General features: G+C 39.5%; 1 protein-coding gene across 1 annotated transcript; it reads left to right on the top strand.

Moving 5' to 3' along the window:
* The first annotated feature begins 7835 nt into the window (after positions 1 to 7835).
* On the top strand, positions 7836 to 17973 carry ANKRD22 (ankyrin repeat domain 22). Its single transcript, XM_072340266.1, has 6 exons — positions 7836 to 7916; positions 13369 to 13560; positions 15222 to 15329; positions 15651 to 15731; positions 16780 to 16878; positions 17595 to 17973. The coding sequence occupies exons 1-6, from the start codon at positions 7836 to 7838 to the stop codon at positions 17670 to 17672; spliced, it is 639 nt and encodes a 212-aa protein (XP_072196367.1). The 3' UTR covers positions 17673 to 17973.
* The last annotated feature ends 772 nt before the right edge of the window (positions 17974 to 18745 follow it).

The following is an 18745-nucleotide window of genomic DNA, read 5'->3' as shown; positions in this document are numbered from 1 at the left end:
CAGAAGTACATACCTGTGTAAGATGGAACTGTTGACAGTTAATGACTTGTAACAGGGTAAGAAATGAGTCTAAAAGGCTTCAGGAGGATATGGAACTAGGGGAATTTTCTTGCTGAACAACAGTGCAAATGTGTGCCATGAGTTCCTTCCTTTCTTTCACATATGGCTCTACCTATTGTAAATGTGCATATTGACCACCTGAAGGTTAAGATTGTGTCTTATTGTGTTTATTTTTTTCAGGGGTTGATGTGAGGCTGCCTATTTGCTGAATAAAAATTGCAGAGTGGAATCTACCTAGTTAGTGCCTTGATGTGTGGAACACAAGGAAAAGCCAGCTGTTACTTACAGGTTTTAACCATACCTGCCTTTGTAATCAGCCTAGAGGAACCAGCGTAGAGGCTGGGAAAACAGGATGTTCTATCTGTCAGATGGTGGAGAAGACTTTCAGGATTTGGAGAGCTAGGAAGGGGTAACTAAGAAATTTGTTCTCTCTGAAATTCTTTATGAGGGAATGAGTTTTCAGTTCTCTCAGTTTTTAATTAAATCTTTCATTAACCCTTGAGTTACTAGAACAATTAAATAGGAAATACCCTCAATTTTAAGATTATCACGCAAGTTTACTCTAGGGCATTTACTTTGCAATAGCCAAACAGTAACATTTTTCATTGATCAACAATTTTTTTGGCTATTCTACAGACTAACTACTTTATAATGCAAAATTGTTGTCCTTTTCAGGCATACTTTTTCCTGTCAACTGTACTGTCACCTGGCTTAGCTGGCACGCTTTAAGGCACTTAAAGATTAATGATTTCTAAATCAGATAAAGTGCACCAGTTAGTGCATGCCAAGACTTGGAGTTGCCTCATTAATTTCAGAGGTGAAGTCTTGACTGTGTGAGCTTTGAAGTACTATCTGTTCTTTCTATGTAATAAGGCAACATTTACCTGAGGCAAAAGGGAATTAAAGGAAATATTTAATTAAAAACAAAATCAAGATAAAAAACAAACAAACAAAAAACAACAGGAAGAGACCACTTGATAGCCATTAAGAAAGCCATTCAAAAAGAGAGAGCCTTTTTATTTATTTATTTTTTCCCCTCATGTATAACAGTAAGTGGGACTAAAACCCACCAAATCAGTTAATATAGACAGCAGATATACAAATGCCCAGGTTAATTTAGGAGGAAAACTTAAATGCAATTGAAATTGTGAAAGCAAATTGTTGCTCCATGTGTGCTTTTTCAACATGGATATTTTCAGTTGACCACAATGACAGTTTTGAGAGAAAAACATTAACAGGTCAGAATGAAAATGTCATTTACTCCTTTCTTTGCATTAGCTGGTCAGTGACTTCTTCTTCTCCTCAAGTTTGGCAAATGTGCCCTTTGAGTAGCAGTAGGCTTACAGATCAGAGGGTGAAAGTGTTTGCTCCCACAGTTAACTGAACAAAAGATTACACATCTTATGGAGGAAGAGAAGAAAGAGACTGCAAAAATAAGTAGAAGCAACTTACCTCTGCTTTGACTGCTTCAGTTAAATCTGCTGATGCAGTTCCTTGTCTGCCTCTGCTAGCAGACTGATTCACTGGTGGAAACCTGTGTCAATAAAAGGAAATCAAAAGAGCAGCAGTAGGGTGTTGTGTGTTCCCTGTGTGTAAAGGCAAGCATGTTTATGTGCTGATCTGGCAGTACTTATGATAAACAGCACCTCTGTGTGACATTCTGAAAGACCTAATTGCACCATGGACCAGGATAGGTTAAGAAGATTCACCCAACCTGTGGTTAGGATGTTTAGCAGGGACCTAGGGGGGTTCATGTTCCCTGATACTGTGTCTTGGAGTGCTCATATTATTCTGAAATGAGAATGAATGGAGCTGTTCTCAAATGTTCTCATTTTACTTCTTGGAAAGGGTAGTCAGGCACTGGAATGCACTGCCCAGGGACGTGGTGGAGTCACTGACCATAGGGGTGTTCAAGAAATGTTTGGATGTTGTACTGAGGGATATGATTTAGCTGGGAAGTATTGGTGATGGTTGGACTGGATGATCTTTTAGGTCTTTCCCAACCTTGATGATTCTGTGAAAACTTTCTGCCTAAGAATATCATTATCATGCTACTGTGATTTGTGAAGTAGGTGCTATCATTATTGATTCCACACCTGTCACTTGCTTTCCAAACTTCACTCGCAGGTTTCTTGAGGGCTGTTCGTTTGTTAGGTAATCTTAGAATGAAAAGACAGATGATTTAGAATGAGTGTATTTAGCACTAAACATATATTCCTAAAACTGGAGATCAGTAAACAGCACAATTCAGAAAGACCAGTTTGCTCAGAAAATGCAAATGAAGTTTGAAAACATCTGTGAACTTCATCACAGACAGGATGATAACAAGATTTCTTGTTTATTCCAAGTCACTTCTATTAATTCTGTGTAAGCTTTCCTACCTGATGAATTAATTGTAGTCAGCCCAGGGGCTCAGTCCTTGCTGAAACTGGCCTCAGGATAGTTGTGTGTCCTTAAGCAGCTAGAATGCAAATAAAGTCAAATGCTCCTGTACTAGCACCAGTCCCTTCAGTGAGTTAACAGTTAAATATTGTCAGAAGAACTTGTGTTTTGTTATGGTGGGATTTTAGAAGAATGTCATGTGAAAGTGATTCTTGAGCAGTGATTTCACTGTAATGCAGATGCTGTTAATGTGCTACTTCGTGTATGAAAATAGAGTGAAGCAAGTCTTTGTTAGTAAGCAACCTAATAACAGTAATCACGGGGGTCTTTCTGCTTTTTACAATAGTAAGCAGTCTGTGGAACTGGCAAAAAAAAAATAAAAAAAATCACCAATGAAAAATGTCACAGTGTGTCTACTGTAATATTCTTGCACTGTATGAGACAGCAGACCTGAAGTCTGAGGTAATGTAATATCGTATTTTTAATTCAGTCTAGAATAATTTACAATATTTTATCTAGTTCCATCTCATGCAAGCAGATACAATGTACAACGTTTACGTAAGTTTGCATTAGCTATTAGGGATCAAGTGAAGAGCAAACGATAGACCAAGCCAGATATGTCTCTTATCTTTAGTTCACAAAAGAGAGGGTGACATGGAAAAGTGACAATGAAAATAATGAAAGAGCATAGGAAGCACAAAACCTGAGAGACATATAGTCATTTCCTCAAGCATGTTGTGATGCTCTCCTTACACGAGGAATGCATACAGCTGAGATAGTAAGTATTCTTCCTTGAAAACACTGGAGTAAAACCTTGAGGCTATGGTGGGTCTGACTTGCTGCTAGAAATAGCATGAAATACCTAAGTGTATCTTAATCCTCAGTGTCTAATTCTGTGCCTCTAAACACATCCCGGGCAGTCTGCAGGCTCAGAAGTGGAGGACAAGGGGAATATATGCCTTGCAAAGAACTGCTGGAAACATGAAGCCAACAGGACTTTCCTTTATCATGGTGTGTCAGCACACTGAAGATCTGCAATGAGACCAGGAAGCAGTGCCTGAGGTGGGGTCTGGCAGAGGACAGACTGGAGTACTGGGGGACTTGAAGCAGCTGTAGGTTGTAGGTATGGTGCTGGGTGCTCTTGTGAGGAGCAAGGCTGGGCTGCCCTGCCAGTGCTGGAGCAAACAGCAGATAGGACTGTCTGGTACTGGGACTGTGCTGCGTGATGTATAAAAACAGAATTTTGGGATTGATTCTATAGGATGGGAGGTAGGTTTGGGGAGCAGAATCTTAAACTTTTGATCAAACTGGTAAAAGTTATATGTTCCGTGTTGATGTTTTCATGTAAAACTACCAGACTGAAGAAGACATTATGAATTCTTACTAAAATGTGGTGGCTGTAAGGGAGGATTTTGTTTTCCAAAGCATTCATTCTGGGAAAGATCAAGGAAATACTCTGAAATATAAATCAAAGTGTTCATTTAAGGAGATGGTCCATGTGTATTCTTCCTTCTGACTATGAGCTCTATTCTTCTTCCTGAGTTCTTTTGTTGTTCTTGTAAATTTTCTTCCTACGTTTTCTAGATGACTATCTGTTTGAACAGGTGTGTACGGGAAAGAAGTTACTTGTTTATCAGATACACAACTTTGTATAGGCATCGCCCATTCAGTATGCTACTTGACTAATTTAGATTAAGAAATGCCCTATAGGATGACACTGATGCTGCAAAAGTCTGTGTACCTACAGGCTTGTGCAAATATAAAGCTCCACTCATATTTTTCAAGAGCTGCTGCTTCAATTTTTGTAATTAAGAACTGGTTATAGGGATGGTAGCTTGGGAAGACCTGATTCAGCTTTTATGAATGATGAATCCTAAGAGCAATTCAAAAGAGACAGAAATTCAGCAGCCCTGGCTTCTGTATTTTGTCCTTAGGATACATTGTACAGTTTTGTAATACTTGCCAGAGTTGTGGAGATTTTCAAATGGATAATATTTCAGATTTTCAGGAAACCTTTCAGGAGTCATGGAATTCTTTCAAGAAGGACATAGACTAAATAGCTCCTGGTTTGCTCATGAGCTGAATCTTGGTATCTTTTGGAGAAAAATGACTTATTCATGAAATTAAAAAAGAAAAAAAAAAATCAGGCTTCAAAGATTCATTTATAAGCTCTATAAGCCACCAAGGTTATATCTGAAGCACAAGTCAACCTGTGAATACATAAATGTGTGCAAAACTCTTTTGTGCAAATCCCATTTCTCATTGAATTGGGCTGCTTATCTCTTTTTCAGCTAAAGTTCTGATCATAATAATCACTTTGATTTACAAGTGTGTCAGAGATGTGATGCTGGATTAAATGGTAACTCATATGGTCTGGTGAAAGGTGATGCCTGAAGCATCTCTGTGTTCTTTGGAGGATTTTCTTTTTATTCAAAAAAAAAAAAAAAAAAAAAACAAAAACAAAAAAAACCACTTGCTCATTCCTCACAGTGAGTCTGAAGGGTCAGAAGGGTAAGAACACAAACTGAATCTAAAAACCCTACAGAATGAGTTCCTTCACTGCTTCCCAGTTTTCCTGGAAATTGTTTAGCAGCTCTCCCTTGTATATGGTTTTATGTGAGAAGATAAAAGCTGTAACTCTGAGTGTCTTGTGCCTTCCGTGCCTACCTTTTTTCTGCAGTTGCTGTTGCTGGACATGGTGTTATATCATGTGGAGTTGGGTGTCATCTATCTTGACTATATTTCCTCCCCCTCTTGTGCATTGCCAGACCACTTACTGGTGGGGCAACGTGAGGGGGGAGGGGGGGAAAGAATATGAAGTTTTTTTAGAACTGCCAAGAAAGAGCTAGAATATTGTGCTGTAAACACTGTTTTCTTCACAAGCACAAAACACAGTACCATTAATAAACTGTACCCCAGTCAAAATCCACCTTGCTATTGTGGATATGTTTAGTGGTGTTAGCAGAGGATTAAGTACCCTATTAAGTTATTATAGGGAATAGCTAAGTGATTTGAGGCTTCATTTAATGAGTTGTAGTTTATAAATTCCAACCACTTAGCCAGGAGATGGCATTTATTTGGGAGAATGCCTATTCCTTAAGGTCTGGACAGAATGAAAAGCTGGCAAGGACCTTTCACTTCTGAGATGTTCTGTATCCTTTGTGTCTCTGTACCACGCTGAAAAATATATTGGGATCATAGTGAGGTTTATCACAGGTGGGTGTTGTATAAGTTTCAGTTACAATCCAACCTAATTTTCTTTTGGTAAACAGCCACTGAAAGGGTTAGAACTGGTGCCAGCAAACTAATGCTAGTCAGTGAAACTATCCTACCGTCAGTGAAGCTAGCCAGAGAAGGACTGAGTGTAAGCAGTTTTATGCAGATTGCTCCAAAAGTACTGTCTCTGATTTATTCCCATTTAAACTACAACAGATACAAAGGGTATAATAACTATTTGAGCAACAAATCATTATTCTTCAGCATGTTCACCATAATTAACTATGTGCTTTATCCAGTAATGAACAAGAGCCTGCATGCCATGCTTGTAAAAAAAAAAAAAAAAAATTCTGCACCACTACAGGTGTGATCCACAGTTTCACAGCTCCTGTAATAATGTTGTTGCTAGGAAAATGTAGCCCACACAGACCATCTTTCATCTACCTGAAAGGTTAGTAGTGGGGAAGTGCCAGTCTGGAATACTGGTGGGTGTGGTGTGAAAGTCCAGCCAAGATTGGCAGTGTGTTCCACTGTCTTCAGACTGGTGTGGAACCTGGTGTTGTTGTGTTGCAAGAAAGGTCATTTTTTCCTCTAGCTGTGCTTGGGAAATTCAAGCCTTCATCTTAGCCAACATTGTAGTGTATCAGTCAGGGCTGATTATTTATCTGGGTTCCAGGAAATCTAGAAGGATTGTGCCTTTTCCATCCCAAAAGACAGTGCACATCATTTTACCCACTGAGGGCTGCATCTTGAACTTCTTCCATGGGGAAATTGTATGTTGCTATTCCATGGACTGCTGTTCTGACTCCAGCTCATAGCTGTAACACCGTATCTTGTGACTGATAATGGTGTGATCAAGGAAACTGCCACCTTTTGTATTATTGGTACAATAGGTCCTGACAGCATTGCATATAGAGTTCTTTCTGTTCCTGTGTAAGCATTTCAGGGACCCACCTTGAGCAAACATTGCGATATTCCAATATTGCTGCTGTCATTTCCAATACATTTGAGTATTTTCCAATACTCAGCTCTGCATGCAGTTCACGGGCTGTAATCCAGGGAAATTAGCACAGATGAGCTGATTGAGAAGCTCTTTGTTTCATGGTGAAACATCTCTGCAGGCTGTTTGGAGCATGATTTGTCTTTCCCATCACTGTCACTGTTGATGAAACGCACCACCCACTGCCTGGCTGTGCTCATATCCACTGTTTGATCTCCCTGAATATTCAGTGAGTGTTCATGAATGTCAGTGGGTGCCACTTTTTTTTTTTTTTTTCCATGTGGGGGAATTCAAGGACACACCTTTGCTTCATATGCACTTCCAAGTCAGACATCATTTTGTTGTTCTGTCCCTCTGTTGCCATCTGTCACATGTCAACAACATGGAATATTAATGGGAAGGTTGAGTCTCCACTGCTGCATCACTAATATCTGCTGATGTTGTGGGCCAACAGAATTAAATAGGAGGTGCTACTTTCAAACCAGCCCAGTATTTGTCTTCCCACCTCAATGAAGAATAAATATGAAAACTGTGTGGTAACAAGTTTTCGAATGTAAGGCAAAGGACTTGAATTCAAAATAAGCAGATGATTCCACGTGTTTTAAAACTTCTTAAAAAAAAAAAAAAAAAAAAAAAAAAAGCTTGAAAGGGAGGAGATGTAGTGAGTACAAATTGTAAAGAGAGAATTTGGAGTGTACATAGACATTTAGAATATACATATCTTCCTCAGAAAGACTGACTGAGTGTACTACTGAAATACTGTCATCTTCTTACTCTCAGAACCTTGAAAACCCAAATGGAATGTGGACTTCAGGAAAAGGTTTTGGTAATGAGGAGGGAGGGTGCAGGTTAATGAAAGTGTTTTTGGCTTCTCTTAGTTTCTCACTGCTCTAGTCTGTTAGTAATAGTCAATACATTATATTAATCTCCTTCCTATGAGTCTGTTTTGCCCACAATGGTAGTTGATGAATCCAGCTCCCTGCCCTTGTCTCAACCTTTGAGCCTTTTTTCACCATATTTTCTCCCACTTTGAGCCTTTTTTCACCATATTTTCTCCCCCTTTCCTTTGCAACAGAGGGTGAGAGCACAGTTGTGGTATTTAGCTGTCCATCAGTGTGAAACCACAAAAGGAGGCTATGGTGAGTCATGCTCAGTGTTTGGACAAGGCTAGGAAGAGATGAATGAGCAGCTGTTGAAATGGGCTGGTCTGGTTAATAAGAGACTGAAACTAATTACACCAGGAAATCTTTTTAATAAGGTATGGAATCTTACTCAGCGTACCTCTGAGGTTTCCTTGTAAAGAGTTTGGGATTTATAAACAGAAAGTAGCTTGAGTGGCAAACTGCCTCTCCTTCTTAGTTACTTGTTTTCCCCCTTTTCCCTCCCTTTCTTCACTAGTGTATTTTTCTTCCTTCTCTCCTCCCTCCCCTACCTTCCATCCCTTCCTCAGCCTATTTTGCTGCTTTCCTTTTTCGGTAACCAGAGGCTCTTACTGCAAAGATGACAAAGGGAAATGCTTCTCTCTGTTGTAACTTGTTCTGTCAGTCTCCTGTAAGCTACTGTTCCCACGTTTATCTTGCTGGGCTGGGTTTCTGAAGACAGTTGTTTCATACCACCAAGTAGAAAGCACAGAAGGCAAATGTAGCTTAAGAGTGATTCCTGTGTTTTAAGTTAAATGTTAACCAGATTCAAACAAGTTCAAGAGTATTTCAAGTGACGTTAACTTGTGGGGCTGGTGAACAAGAAAGAACTCAAGCAGTGAAGAATAGGCATGGGGATACTTTACTCAGAGGTATGTGGTCATTTTCTGCACAGTAACTGAATCTATTGATGCTGTGGATATATGTTGGTTTTAGTTTGTTCCCTTCATGCAGTCACGTACGTGGGCTTAAAAATATGGCAGTTCTTTTCCTTTGGAATACTGTGATTTAGCTATTACATATTGACAAAAGTGCTGCTTGTAGGAGCAAAATAAGCACAACAACCAGTATAATTACTCTGGCTTTGTAGACATTTGCTCAACATTTTTTGTTGTTGTTCTGTATTGAGATCAGAGTGATTCTGAACACTGTGTGGATAACTATGAACTGCAAGTGGATTCCTTAACTTATGTTGAATACAGAAAATAAAGCTGGTGTTTAAGGAAACATTATCTAGGGAAACTTTGGTTTAGAAATGTGATTTAAAAGAAATTTTTTAGCTCTTATGAGTTTTTCCCCAGACTGAAATTAGGTCAGCACAACCACAGATTTCAGCATTGCTATGTAATCATTTTCATTATTTCATAAACTTTCCATTTACACTCTAGGGAACAAATGAAAATTTCAGTTCTTTTGATTGTGAGTACAACGTGGAGCACTGCTGCTTCTCCTTCTGGAGATAGCATTGCATCTGTTTCTTTAAAAGGTCACATTTTCATCCTGAAAGATGCTCTTAATTTTAAAAGGCTATTCAATGAAATCTTCCCTTTCAGTGTTATAGGGAGCTTGAATCTGCACATTCACACAATGATGGGATGAGTAGACTGCATCACATTCTTTGTTGTCTCTCTCCAATTTGACTACCCAGAGATAGTACTGTACAAGAAACCAGTCATCTAGTAGAATTAAAATGGTTTTAAGGGAATGTTTATATGCTGTCTGTGTTTTCTGTGCTTTCTAGTTAATAATTTCATATGCAGTAGTTTCTTGTCTTGGAGTACTTTAGTGAGATGTTGGGTTTTTTTGGTAAGATAGAGTTTATTTATAGCTGATAGAAATCTACAGAAGTGTAAATAAAGTGCAAGCTTTATTTGCTGAGAAGTATTGAAGGGATATTAGTACAGTCATCAGTATCTCAAATATGGTTTAAATTTTCACATTTAGTTTGTAGAAGGCCTTTGCACGAATTTTACCACACAGGAAAAGGCCGTGAATTGATTCAGAATATCTTTATAACATGAAGTAGTTCCTTTTTGTCTGAGCAGCTGCAAATGTCTGATGTAACTTTGGCTGTCCCTTGCAGCTCTCAGGAAGAGAAGGCAATTACCACTTGAAGTTCTTGTCCCAGCTTTACCTTTAGCCACCTCCCTGGTGACTGAATGCTTTGTCCTTCATGTTGTGACTTGGACCTTTATCTTAGTATCTCAGAATCATTTGATTTGGAAGACACCATTGAAGGCCATTCAGTCCAACTCCCCTACAGTGGGTAGGGACACCTACAGCTTGTTCAGGTTGCTCAGAGTCCCATCCAGCCTGACTTTGGATGTCTCCAGTGATGGGACACCCACTACCTCCCTGGGCAATCTGGTCCAGTGCCTCACTGCCTTCATTTTAACAAACTTTTATTCCATGTTTGGCAGAACTTGCTGATCTGCTAGCTGGTGGTTTATTACTACTTCAGGACATCTAAGCAAGGAACCACTGAAAACAAGTAGAAAAATTTAAATGCACAGTTCATCTGGATCTGAGTAAATTACCAGGTAGTGATTCCAGCTACTTGGCCTATAACTAATACCAGAAACAGTCAGTTCTATAGGGGTGTTGTCCTTCTATCTGACAGCTAATTTTTTTATTTTTTTTTATTGTCACATTGTATCTGGTGATCTTGCACTGAATGATTTTAGCCATGAAAGTTATTGCTTAACCTGTGTTCCTATTAGCATGTATTTTGTGTGGTGTCATGCTGTTAGGTATGTGGTGTGCACCACGTCTGCATTTTGTGTGGTTCTGCAGGACTGTGATGGTGGAGGTGAAGCTGCATTTGAAGAGGCACTCACTCTTTACCTAAGATCAAGTTTTTGGTCTTGCTCTCCACCCTTTAGACCCATTTTTTCAGAGCACATGTTTGTATTGGGGGTAATGCTACATCTCCTGTGCTCTGCTGAGGAGCAGTAGTAGGTCTGTTAAGAGTCCTCTGGGGTAGTTAGGCTACTGGGAGCTGGCAGGTGATGTGGCGTTGGTGAGAGTCCACTCATCCATTTGCCTCTCACCTCCTTTTAAATGTTTATAAATGTTAATCAGATCCCCCCTCCTCCGTCTCTCCCCCCCAGTCATCTTTTCCCCATACTGAACAGAACCAGGTTACTTAGCCTTTCCTCTTAAGGAGATGCTCCAGGTCCTTTATCTTCTTTGCTGCCCTCCACTGGACAACTTCTAGGAGATCCCTGCAAGTTTTGAACTGTCAAGCCCAGAAATGGGCACGGAGTGGCCTCACTAGGGCTGAATAGATGGGATGGGAATCACCTCCTTCATTCTGCTGGCTCTCTCTTTTTAATACACCCCAGGATACCATTGGCCTTCTTGGCCACAAAAGCACACTACTGGCTCATGGCCAACCTGTTTTCCACCAGAACACCCAGGTCCTTCTCCACAGAGCTCAATACTAAATACTATTGTGAAGTCCTGAATACTACTGTGATCAAGACAATGTACTCATAGTTGTTTTGCTTCCTCTGTTAAATATCCTGCTTGTATCTTTGCTCCTCTGGTCCTGTTTGTCTAGTTTGGATGTATATCGTTTTTCAGAGCTATGGCCTTTTCACCTTCAATACATTTTGTTTAATTAAAATAAACATTTCATAGAATGCAGACCTGCAGAATAAAGGTGGGCCTTAGGAGAAGCTCACAAAACCTGTTTGTTGTGTGTGTGATGGTTTTGTTTGTTTTAATGAATGGAATGTAGTAATTTGTGAAAGAGAACATTCTAAAAAAGACTCCCCCACTTCCCTGGAAAGGTAATCGTTTAAAAGATACTTTAAGTACCTCAATTACCCATGTATTAGCTGGTGAAATGGTTGGGAATTGCTTCCTTAAATTATCTGTGCTTGGGATGTTTTGTTAGAACTGCCAATTTCAGAAGATAAAAGAGAGTGTGTGACTCTTGCATGCCTGTCTCTGTGGATGACAGCAGTTCTAAGTAATGTACTCTGTAAGGGTGTAGTAATTTCTTCATCACTATTCATGTTTGCAGAACTGGATTCTACAGTAGTGTAAGGTTTAGAAAAAGGTTCTGTGGGTCAGTCAAAAAATACCTTGAAGTCAGTTGCCGTGAGGCAGTGTGGAAAGAAAAACACTACAGTGTGTCATCTGATGACATTAGCTGCTGGCATAGCAAGAATCAGTAGAAAGGAGTAAGGTTGTGTAGTAAATGGCTGGGATTTGAGCCAGTGCTCAACCAATCAGCAAATCTCCTACATCTTTAAATGAACAGAGCTGTATTTAAAAGCAAGAGTGACAGTCTACTGACAGACTGCACTGGAGCTTCTCTTCTGTGGATGTGAAGGTGTAGTTCTAGACAAAAACGCGAATAGGAATGATGTTATTAGCAAAACTGATTAGTAAATGGCAGAGATATACAAGGTTCTTATGCCAATAGGCCATTTAAAAGAGGAATTTCTCCTCGAAAGCATTCAAACAGGTCCTGAGTTTTTTCTTTGAATGATTGTTTTTCTGAAAGAATGTGTAGCAAATGTCATAGGAATGGATTAAAAAATATGGATAGATGATACAAGTTTGTTTTTGCATTTGTTCTTTGTGAATTCTAGTCTGATATAATGAAAACAAAACAAGAAGTGGTGCAAGGTCTGGCAAGCATGGAAGTACTTTCTCTACACTGGAAAATCATTTATCTTGTGCTATTGTTCAGGAAACTAAGCAGCAATGATATTGGAGGCAAGCTTGTACTGTAGAAAAACATTTGAAATAAAAATGTAAATAAGAGGAATCTTTTTAATGTGGAAAAAATATAGCAGCAGGAGAGGGTAAGGAGAGATCTTGTATCATGCTTAGGCTGTGAGACAGAGAGCATCAGAATGAAAACTTACAGGTACCAACTGAAGAAATACACAGTATTGGAAAATGGCAAAGTACCTCAATATTGAAGAGGAAATAAGAAAGAAACTATTTTTTTTTTTTTTTTCCCCTGAAGAACTTCAAATATTACCAGTTAGGCTGTTGTTTTCTGCCTGCTGGTGACTAAAAGCGTATACTACTCCTATTACTGTCTACCTGTGCTTATTCTGACTTCTTACTGCTCACAGGGGAAGGAAGGGAAAAAATATCAGATATGGTCAGGGGTGCTTGGACATATTGAGTGAAGATGTGAGCAGCAAGCAGTTTTCAAAAGCCTGTCAGGATCTGAGCTGTGGCCATGCATACACATGTACTTCAGGTATGAGGTTTAGATTGAAGCCCAGGAAAAGAAACGTGATGTTTTCTTCTTCTTTCTTCTTCTTTTTTTCTTTAAAAACAAACAAAACCTTATGGCTCAACTTTCACCTGCATGTGATTCTGCTCTGTGAACTGATGAGTCAGGAATGATACCTCTTCTTCAAGCAGTGCTCAAACAGAGGGAAAGTTTGCTGTAAGCTTGGCTAGGTGTGGGCTTGTCAGGGCTTGCTGCTTGGTACGGTAACCAACTCCTGTGAGACCAGAGGCCATTATTTAATAGCTGAAAATGAACCGCATTTGTTTCTTGGACTATAGAAATATCATCCAAAATGAACAGAGAATTCATTCTACTGTAGGCGGTCCATGTCGGACCTCACGCTGAGAGCTGTATGGCAGCTACGGGTGTATCTCTTACCGCCATCTTCTGGAAGACGCTCGGAATGACAGCCTCTGTCGGGGCAGCAGGGGAGGCTTTGTGATGTGCAAGCAGAAAGTCGGGAAGGGCAGTACAGAAGTGTTATTTAATGGTGTGTGCTGACAAACATTCTCTTCTTTCTTCAGCCCATTTGTCAGGCAGCTTATAATAACGATTTCAATGAAGTTCAGCTCCTTTTGGATAAAAGCAGCAGCTACCTGAATATCCAGGACAGCTTTGGTGGAGATACCCCCTTAATCTGTGCATGCAAGCAGGGAAACAACAGAATAGCTAGCTATCTGCTTAAAAAGAATGCTGATGTCAACCTTAGAAACAAGGTAAGTGGTGACAGACTCAGCCTTTGCACTGACTGCTCTTTTGTGAATGCTGGCAGTACTGCTTATCCTTAGTTTCGTTTGCAGTTCAGGCATGTCTAATCCTGACATTGTAATTTAGTAAACATCTATGTTTCTATTTATTTCCTTATCTATTTTCCCAACTTGACAGTGCACGCAAGATGTAATAAGCACTGTCAACCTCAGTTTCTCTCTACATTTGTTTCCCGTTTAGTCAATGCTGCATGTCATCCCCAGTCCCCAGTGGATCCCGCCTGCAGCACTCTGCATTTATCCTGCCCTCCAGCTTGTATCTGTTCTTTCTGTAGCCTTTCTTTTCCACCTGTATTTATCTTCATCCTATAGTTAAAAGGAGGATCTGAAGGACAGACCGTCCATTCCTCTTCAACATTTGGTAAGTTCCTATGTACTCATACAATTTTACAACTCTGATGTCCAGTGTGTATTTTTTCACAGCAAATGTGTATGATGTCAGTGGAATGTTCACTCCTATCTGCCCTAATTGATTCAGATAACTGTCTCACCTCAAAGTCCCTTTGAAATGGTTTGGTACTTTTAGTAAGATGGTTCTTGTTGCATTGGCAGCCATTTCTTAGCCTTGTCTAGTTTTCTTAGATTATATTCTCCTTCACCTTCACAGATGGAATTAAGTCCTTGGGTACAGAGCTTGACTAGTGCTCAGAATTGAGAATAAGAAGCAGAGGATTATGCAGAAAGGCTTCTGAGCTTATTTTGGGCCATGATATAACACCATAACCTAATTTTCAGACTCCAGTTTAATGAGTTGTAGGGCACTTGACATGCAGCTTCTTAATGTCCAAGTTAACAGCTCTTTTTCTTCAGTAGATACAATATTTGAAAACTGTTAAACTCTTCTCAATGGGAGTCTGCCATGGGTGTTGTGTATAGGTGGTTAATATACAGATGTTAGCAAAGGTGGTAGTAAATGTACAAAGGTTATAAGCGAAAGAGAAACTCACCAGTGGTGATGCCTTAGCCAAGGAAGCTGGGGCAGTCTTCACTGAAGAGCGATCTCCGAGAGATGCTGCCCCAGTGAGGGTCAGCCCTTAAATGAAGTCTCAGAAGAGGTGGAGTCAAGCTGCACCCCTTTTGGGAGCACAGCTACATTATTCTCACCTATGCTCCTGCAGCTGACCCCACACTTGCCTCAGCTGATTAATCAGTGGTTCAGGCTGTGATCACCAATCTCCCATACAGTGTTGTTAATTTCCTGTTTCACATAGATGACATCAGTGATTCTATGTCTCTGCTTCAGTAACCAAATCATCTGTAAATGAGAAGCTTCAGGGATTCTTCCTACTGATTTAACTTGATGGGTCAGGGTAGACTTCCACTCTGCAGTCTTTCTCTCAGCAGTCAAGTCTGCAGCTGTATTCATGAAATCCTTTAGATCTCCCATCATTCTTGCACGTGGAGCCTAATTTCCATGAGTCCGTATGAGTCAAATGTGCATCCGCTTGCATGTGCCTGTTTCTGCTTGAAAATCAGAGAACTACTTCTAGTTGATAACCTTAAAAAAAGAAATGTTTTTGAAATACAGAAAGGTTTCCAGTGTTGTCAATATTACACAGATATAATCAGAGAAGTGATTTTGATACTAATCAGAGTTATTTTATGTTTAGAAACACCGCACTTGTCTGCATTATGCTGTCAGAAAACGGTTCAGCTTCCTTGATTATGTGCTCATCATAATCCTCATGCCAGTTTTGCTTATTGGATATCTCCTCATGGTGAGTATGGATGAAAGCAAAAAGCCCCTACACATTTACTTCTCCCTTTATCGCCTTTCTTATGGTGATATTTCAGGCCCTGAAACTACATAGAATATGGGCTGCTGTTTTTGAAGCAAGCACTGATGGAAAGCAACAGAAAAAGCAAAGTTTTTGCTATGAATGTAGCTGGTGAAGGGGCAGGATTGTGTCACTGCATTAGTCTGGTATTTGCAGAAGCCAGACACTTCTATTTCAGAGAAAACAATATCTAACCAACATCTACTTACTTGTGTATGCAGGTGAAGTTTCTCACTATGTAACTTTTTCCCTTCTACCAAGCAGATCTCAAAGACAAAACAGAATGAAAACCTGGTCAAGATGTTGCTTCAAGCTGGAGCTGATGTTAATGCTACAGACTGTGTAAGTGGATTTATACAAATGTAGATGAGTCTTGTATGCATGCAGTGTTAGTAAAAGCAGACTTCAGTCTTCTAGCTGTACAATATGGCTTTAAGAGTAGGATCAGAGACTGAACTGATATAACAGGAAGATGTGGTGTTTGTCCTTGACACTGTAGCAAAAGTTTTATGATGTACTTAGAAATAATTCTCCACTGACAGCTTAGTGTAGTTTTTTGATCAAACTTATTTTTTTTAGCTTCAACAGTTGTTCCAAACACAGCATCTAAAACCTAGCATGACATTGTTAGACGTGTGCTTTTATTTTGACCATTGTAAGTGAGTATCAACTTCTTGACTGCTGCGGTGTGTACTCCTGGAGGGAGTCTTTCACTGGGTTTTCAACTTTATCAGGACCTTTCCAACCAAAATCATTTTAAAAGCAAATCCAGGCCAGCTGGGTTGAAATACTTGTGTATTAAGTAGTAATCCTATAAATAATCTGGTGATATAAAGTTCTGAGTTTATCACCATTTCTGAGCCCTTAGACTAAGGCTGATCTCTGGGCAAAGGTCATGCCTTAGGTCTAGACCCTGTGTCTTTTCTTTTCTTGGTCTTTAGAGCATATTGATCTGCCACGTGTAGTGTTTGTGTTGATTGTTCTGCTTGGGTGTGGCTAAGAGCTCCTTTCCTCCAAAGTACAAAAGGACAAACTACAATATTAACAGAAACCAAATTCTAAAATACTTAAGTTTGAGGAAAGGACATCAATTAAGAAATAGTTATTGACCTAAGTATCATGGAATCCTCTGAAGCAAATGAGGAACTGTGGCTTCCTGCTAACAGTATCAGACTTGCTTTAGCAGCTGCATCCTAGAAGAGGATTTTTTTTTCCTATTGCTACACTGAGATTGCGTTTTATTGTGTTTCACATTGGAAAATGAGATTATATATTTTTTTTGTCCAATTGTTAGGGTAAAATTATAAGGTATAAGGGGAGATTGCTAGCACTAGTTATCTAATTTCTGTTAAAGAAGGAATAAAGCTAAAATCCATCTGTTTCCCTTCAGTCTGGTAGCACAGCCCTTCACTACGCTTGTGAAATGAGAAATCAGGCAGTCATTCCTCTGCTGCTTGGAGCTCATGCAGACATTTCTGTAAAGAATCAGGTAAGAAGCTGAAGCTAATAACTGGGTATCCTTATCAAGAGGGTGTATCAATATGTTGTAGGCCTTGGTTGGTGTGTAGCAATTTAGAAAAACCATAGAGTGTACAGCTTCCTGGCAGCAGACTTGTTTGCTTTGGGGTTTAAAGCAATATTTGCCCCACTGCCTTTATTGGAAACAGCAACTTTAAGCCTAGGTTCTTCATGCTGCATTTCTACCTTCAGCAACATTCTGCACATTCACTGGATTGGTGAATCTGCTTAACTCAGAGCTATGCTACAGTTGTTCCTAAGATGCAGGATGCAGAGCAAGGAGGAATGTGTGGCACCAGACACCATTCTACTGAAAGGGACTAAGTCAAGCTGCTGCTGCTGTCCTTCAAGAAGCTCAAATACTGTCAAAAGAAATATCCAGGAGTATCTGTTTTGTTCAGTTGAGACAAATAAAGTTTTGACTGCATTGTAGCTGAAGTTAGCTATTAATTCTGCAATGTCTTTGGACATCATCCCCAGGGAATGGTGGATTGGCTGTTGCTACTGGAGCAGAGGCAAGGATGCTGCCCTTGACTTCAGTAAGAGTTCTGTTAGACCCAGCACATCCTGAAATCTTTTCTTTAGGTCAAGGATGTGACAGTGAAATTCGTGCAAAATGCCAAGTTCAGGAAAGTTCTTTGTACTTATATTTATCGCATTCTGTTGTATTTCATCTGTTTCTTTCAGGATGGGGAGACTCCTTTAGACATTGCAAGAAGACTACAGTTCAGCAACATTGAAAGCATGCTAAGAAAAACTTCCTAATGCTTGGTGGGACTTTATCAAGGACTGTTGAAAGTGCACTAAATCACTCCATCAGGCAATACATCCTATATAGCAGCAAGAGTCCTTCAGGGGGCTGTAGACTGGTAACTGATAGATACTTGGTCCAAATTGATGTAGACTTTGACTATTTTGTATGAGACTTGTGAGTATCCTCAAGACTGTGTGGACTGAAAGTTTATTTGATTTTACTAAGCTGTGAATGAGCACAACTGCATTCAAAATATTGCTCTTCCCATTCACTCCTTCAGTTTTACTGCTTGACTTGCAGATAAGGCTTCTGGAAACCTAAGCACCGCATGTGATAAAAAGTAGCTAATGAAGAAATAAAATATTCTTTACAGTCTCTGTTACATCTTCCTTAGGGGATACAACTGAGCAGTATGCCACAGCAGTTTATACAAGGTCATTTTTCTGACCTCTTTCTCTTCCTATTTCTTTTCCTACCATAGGAACAACTGTTCAAATAGATTGCTCTGCTTAGCACTTCTTCCTTCTTTCCTACAAATTTCACACACCTTAGTTCTCAAGATGTTGCTACGAGAGAAGGATTATCTTATGGTTTTACATAAAAGAAACATCAAGAAGAGATTTAATTGTTGGAGTCCAGAAAAAAAGACAGTTTCCAAGTTGCTTCAATGCGTTAATAAATAACAGTAAAAATCTGTTTGAAGTGAGTATTTTGGCTACATTTCCAATATAATAAAAATTACTAACATTAAAAAAAACAAAACAAACAAACAAAAAAAAACAGTGAAATGCTGTTGATGGGAGTCAGATATATTATTCTCAGGGAACTGGACAGGATAGTATGCTTTTAAGATTGGTGCATGCAGTAGAGAATGCACGTACCAAAATAATAGTTTATTCATGAATCTTTTACTGCGTTGGAAAAGGCAGTAGAAAACTAGCAGCAGTAAGCAATTTGTTAGCATGGCCTGCTGCTTTGTGGTTTAATAATGCACTTATAAATGGGAGCCTGCTTTCAAACACTGCTGTATCTTGTTTCCTTGGTCTAATGGATCTTTATCTCTCTTGGCAGTTTTGGCCATTTT

The sequence above is a fragment of the Excalfactoria chinensis genome, chromosome 6, assembly GCF_039878825.1.
Source record: "Excalfactoria chinensis isolate bCotChi1 chromosome 6, bCotChi1.hap2, whole genome shotgun sequence".
Lineage (NCBI taxonomy): Eukaryota > Metazoa > Chordata > Aves > Galliformes > Phasianidae > Excalfactoria > Excalfactoria chinensis.
This window is presented reverse-complemented; position numbering and strand designations above follow the sequence as displayed.

Excerpts from the sequence above, each read along its gene's own strand:
- ANKRD22 (XM_072340266.1), top strand. The coding sequence starts at position 7,836 with ATGAATGAGCAGCTGTTGAAATGGGCTGGTCTGGTTAATAAGAGACTG. Across the intron at positions 7,917-13,368 it reads CAGGAAATCTTTTTAATAAG|CCCATTTGTCAGGCAGCTTA; the intron begins GTATGGAATCTT and ends TTCTTTCTTCAG. Across the intron at positions 15,330-15,650 it reads TTATTGGATATCTCCTCATG|CAGATCTCAAAGACAAAACA; the intron begins GTGAGTATGGAT and ends CCTTCTACCAAG.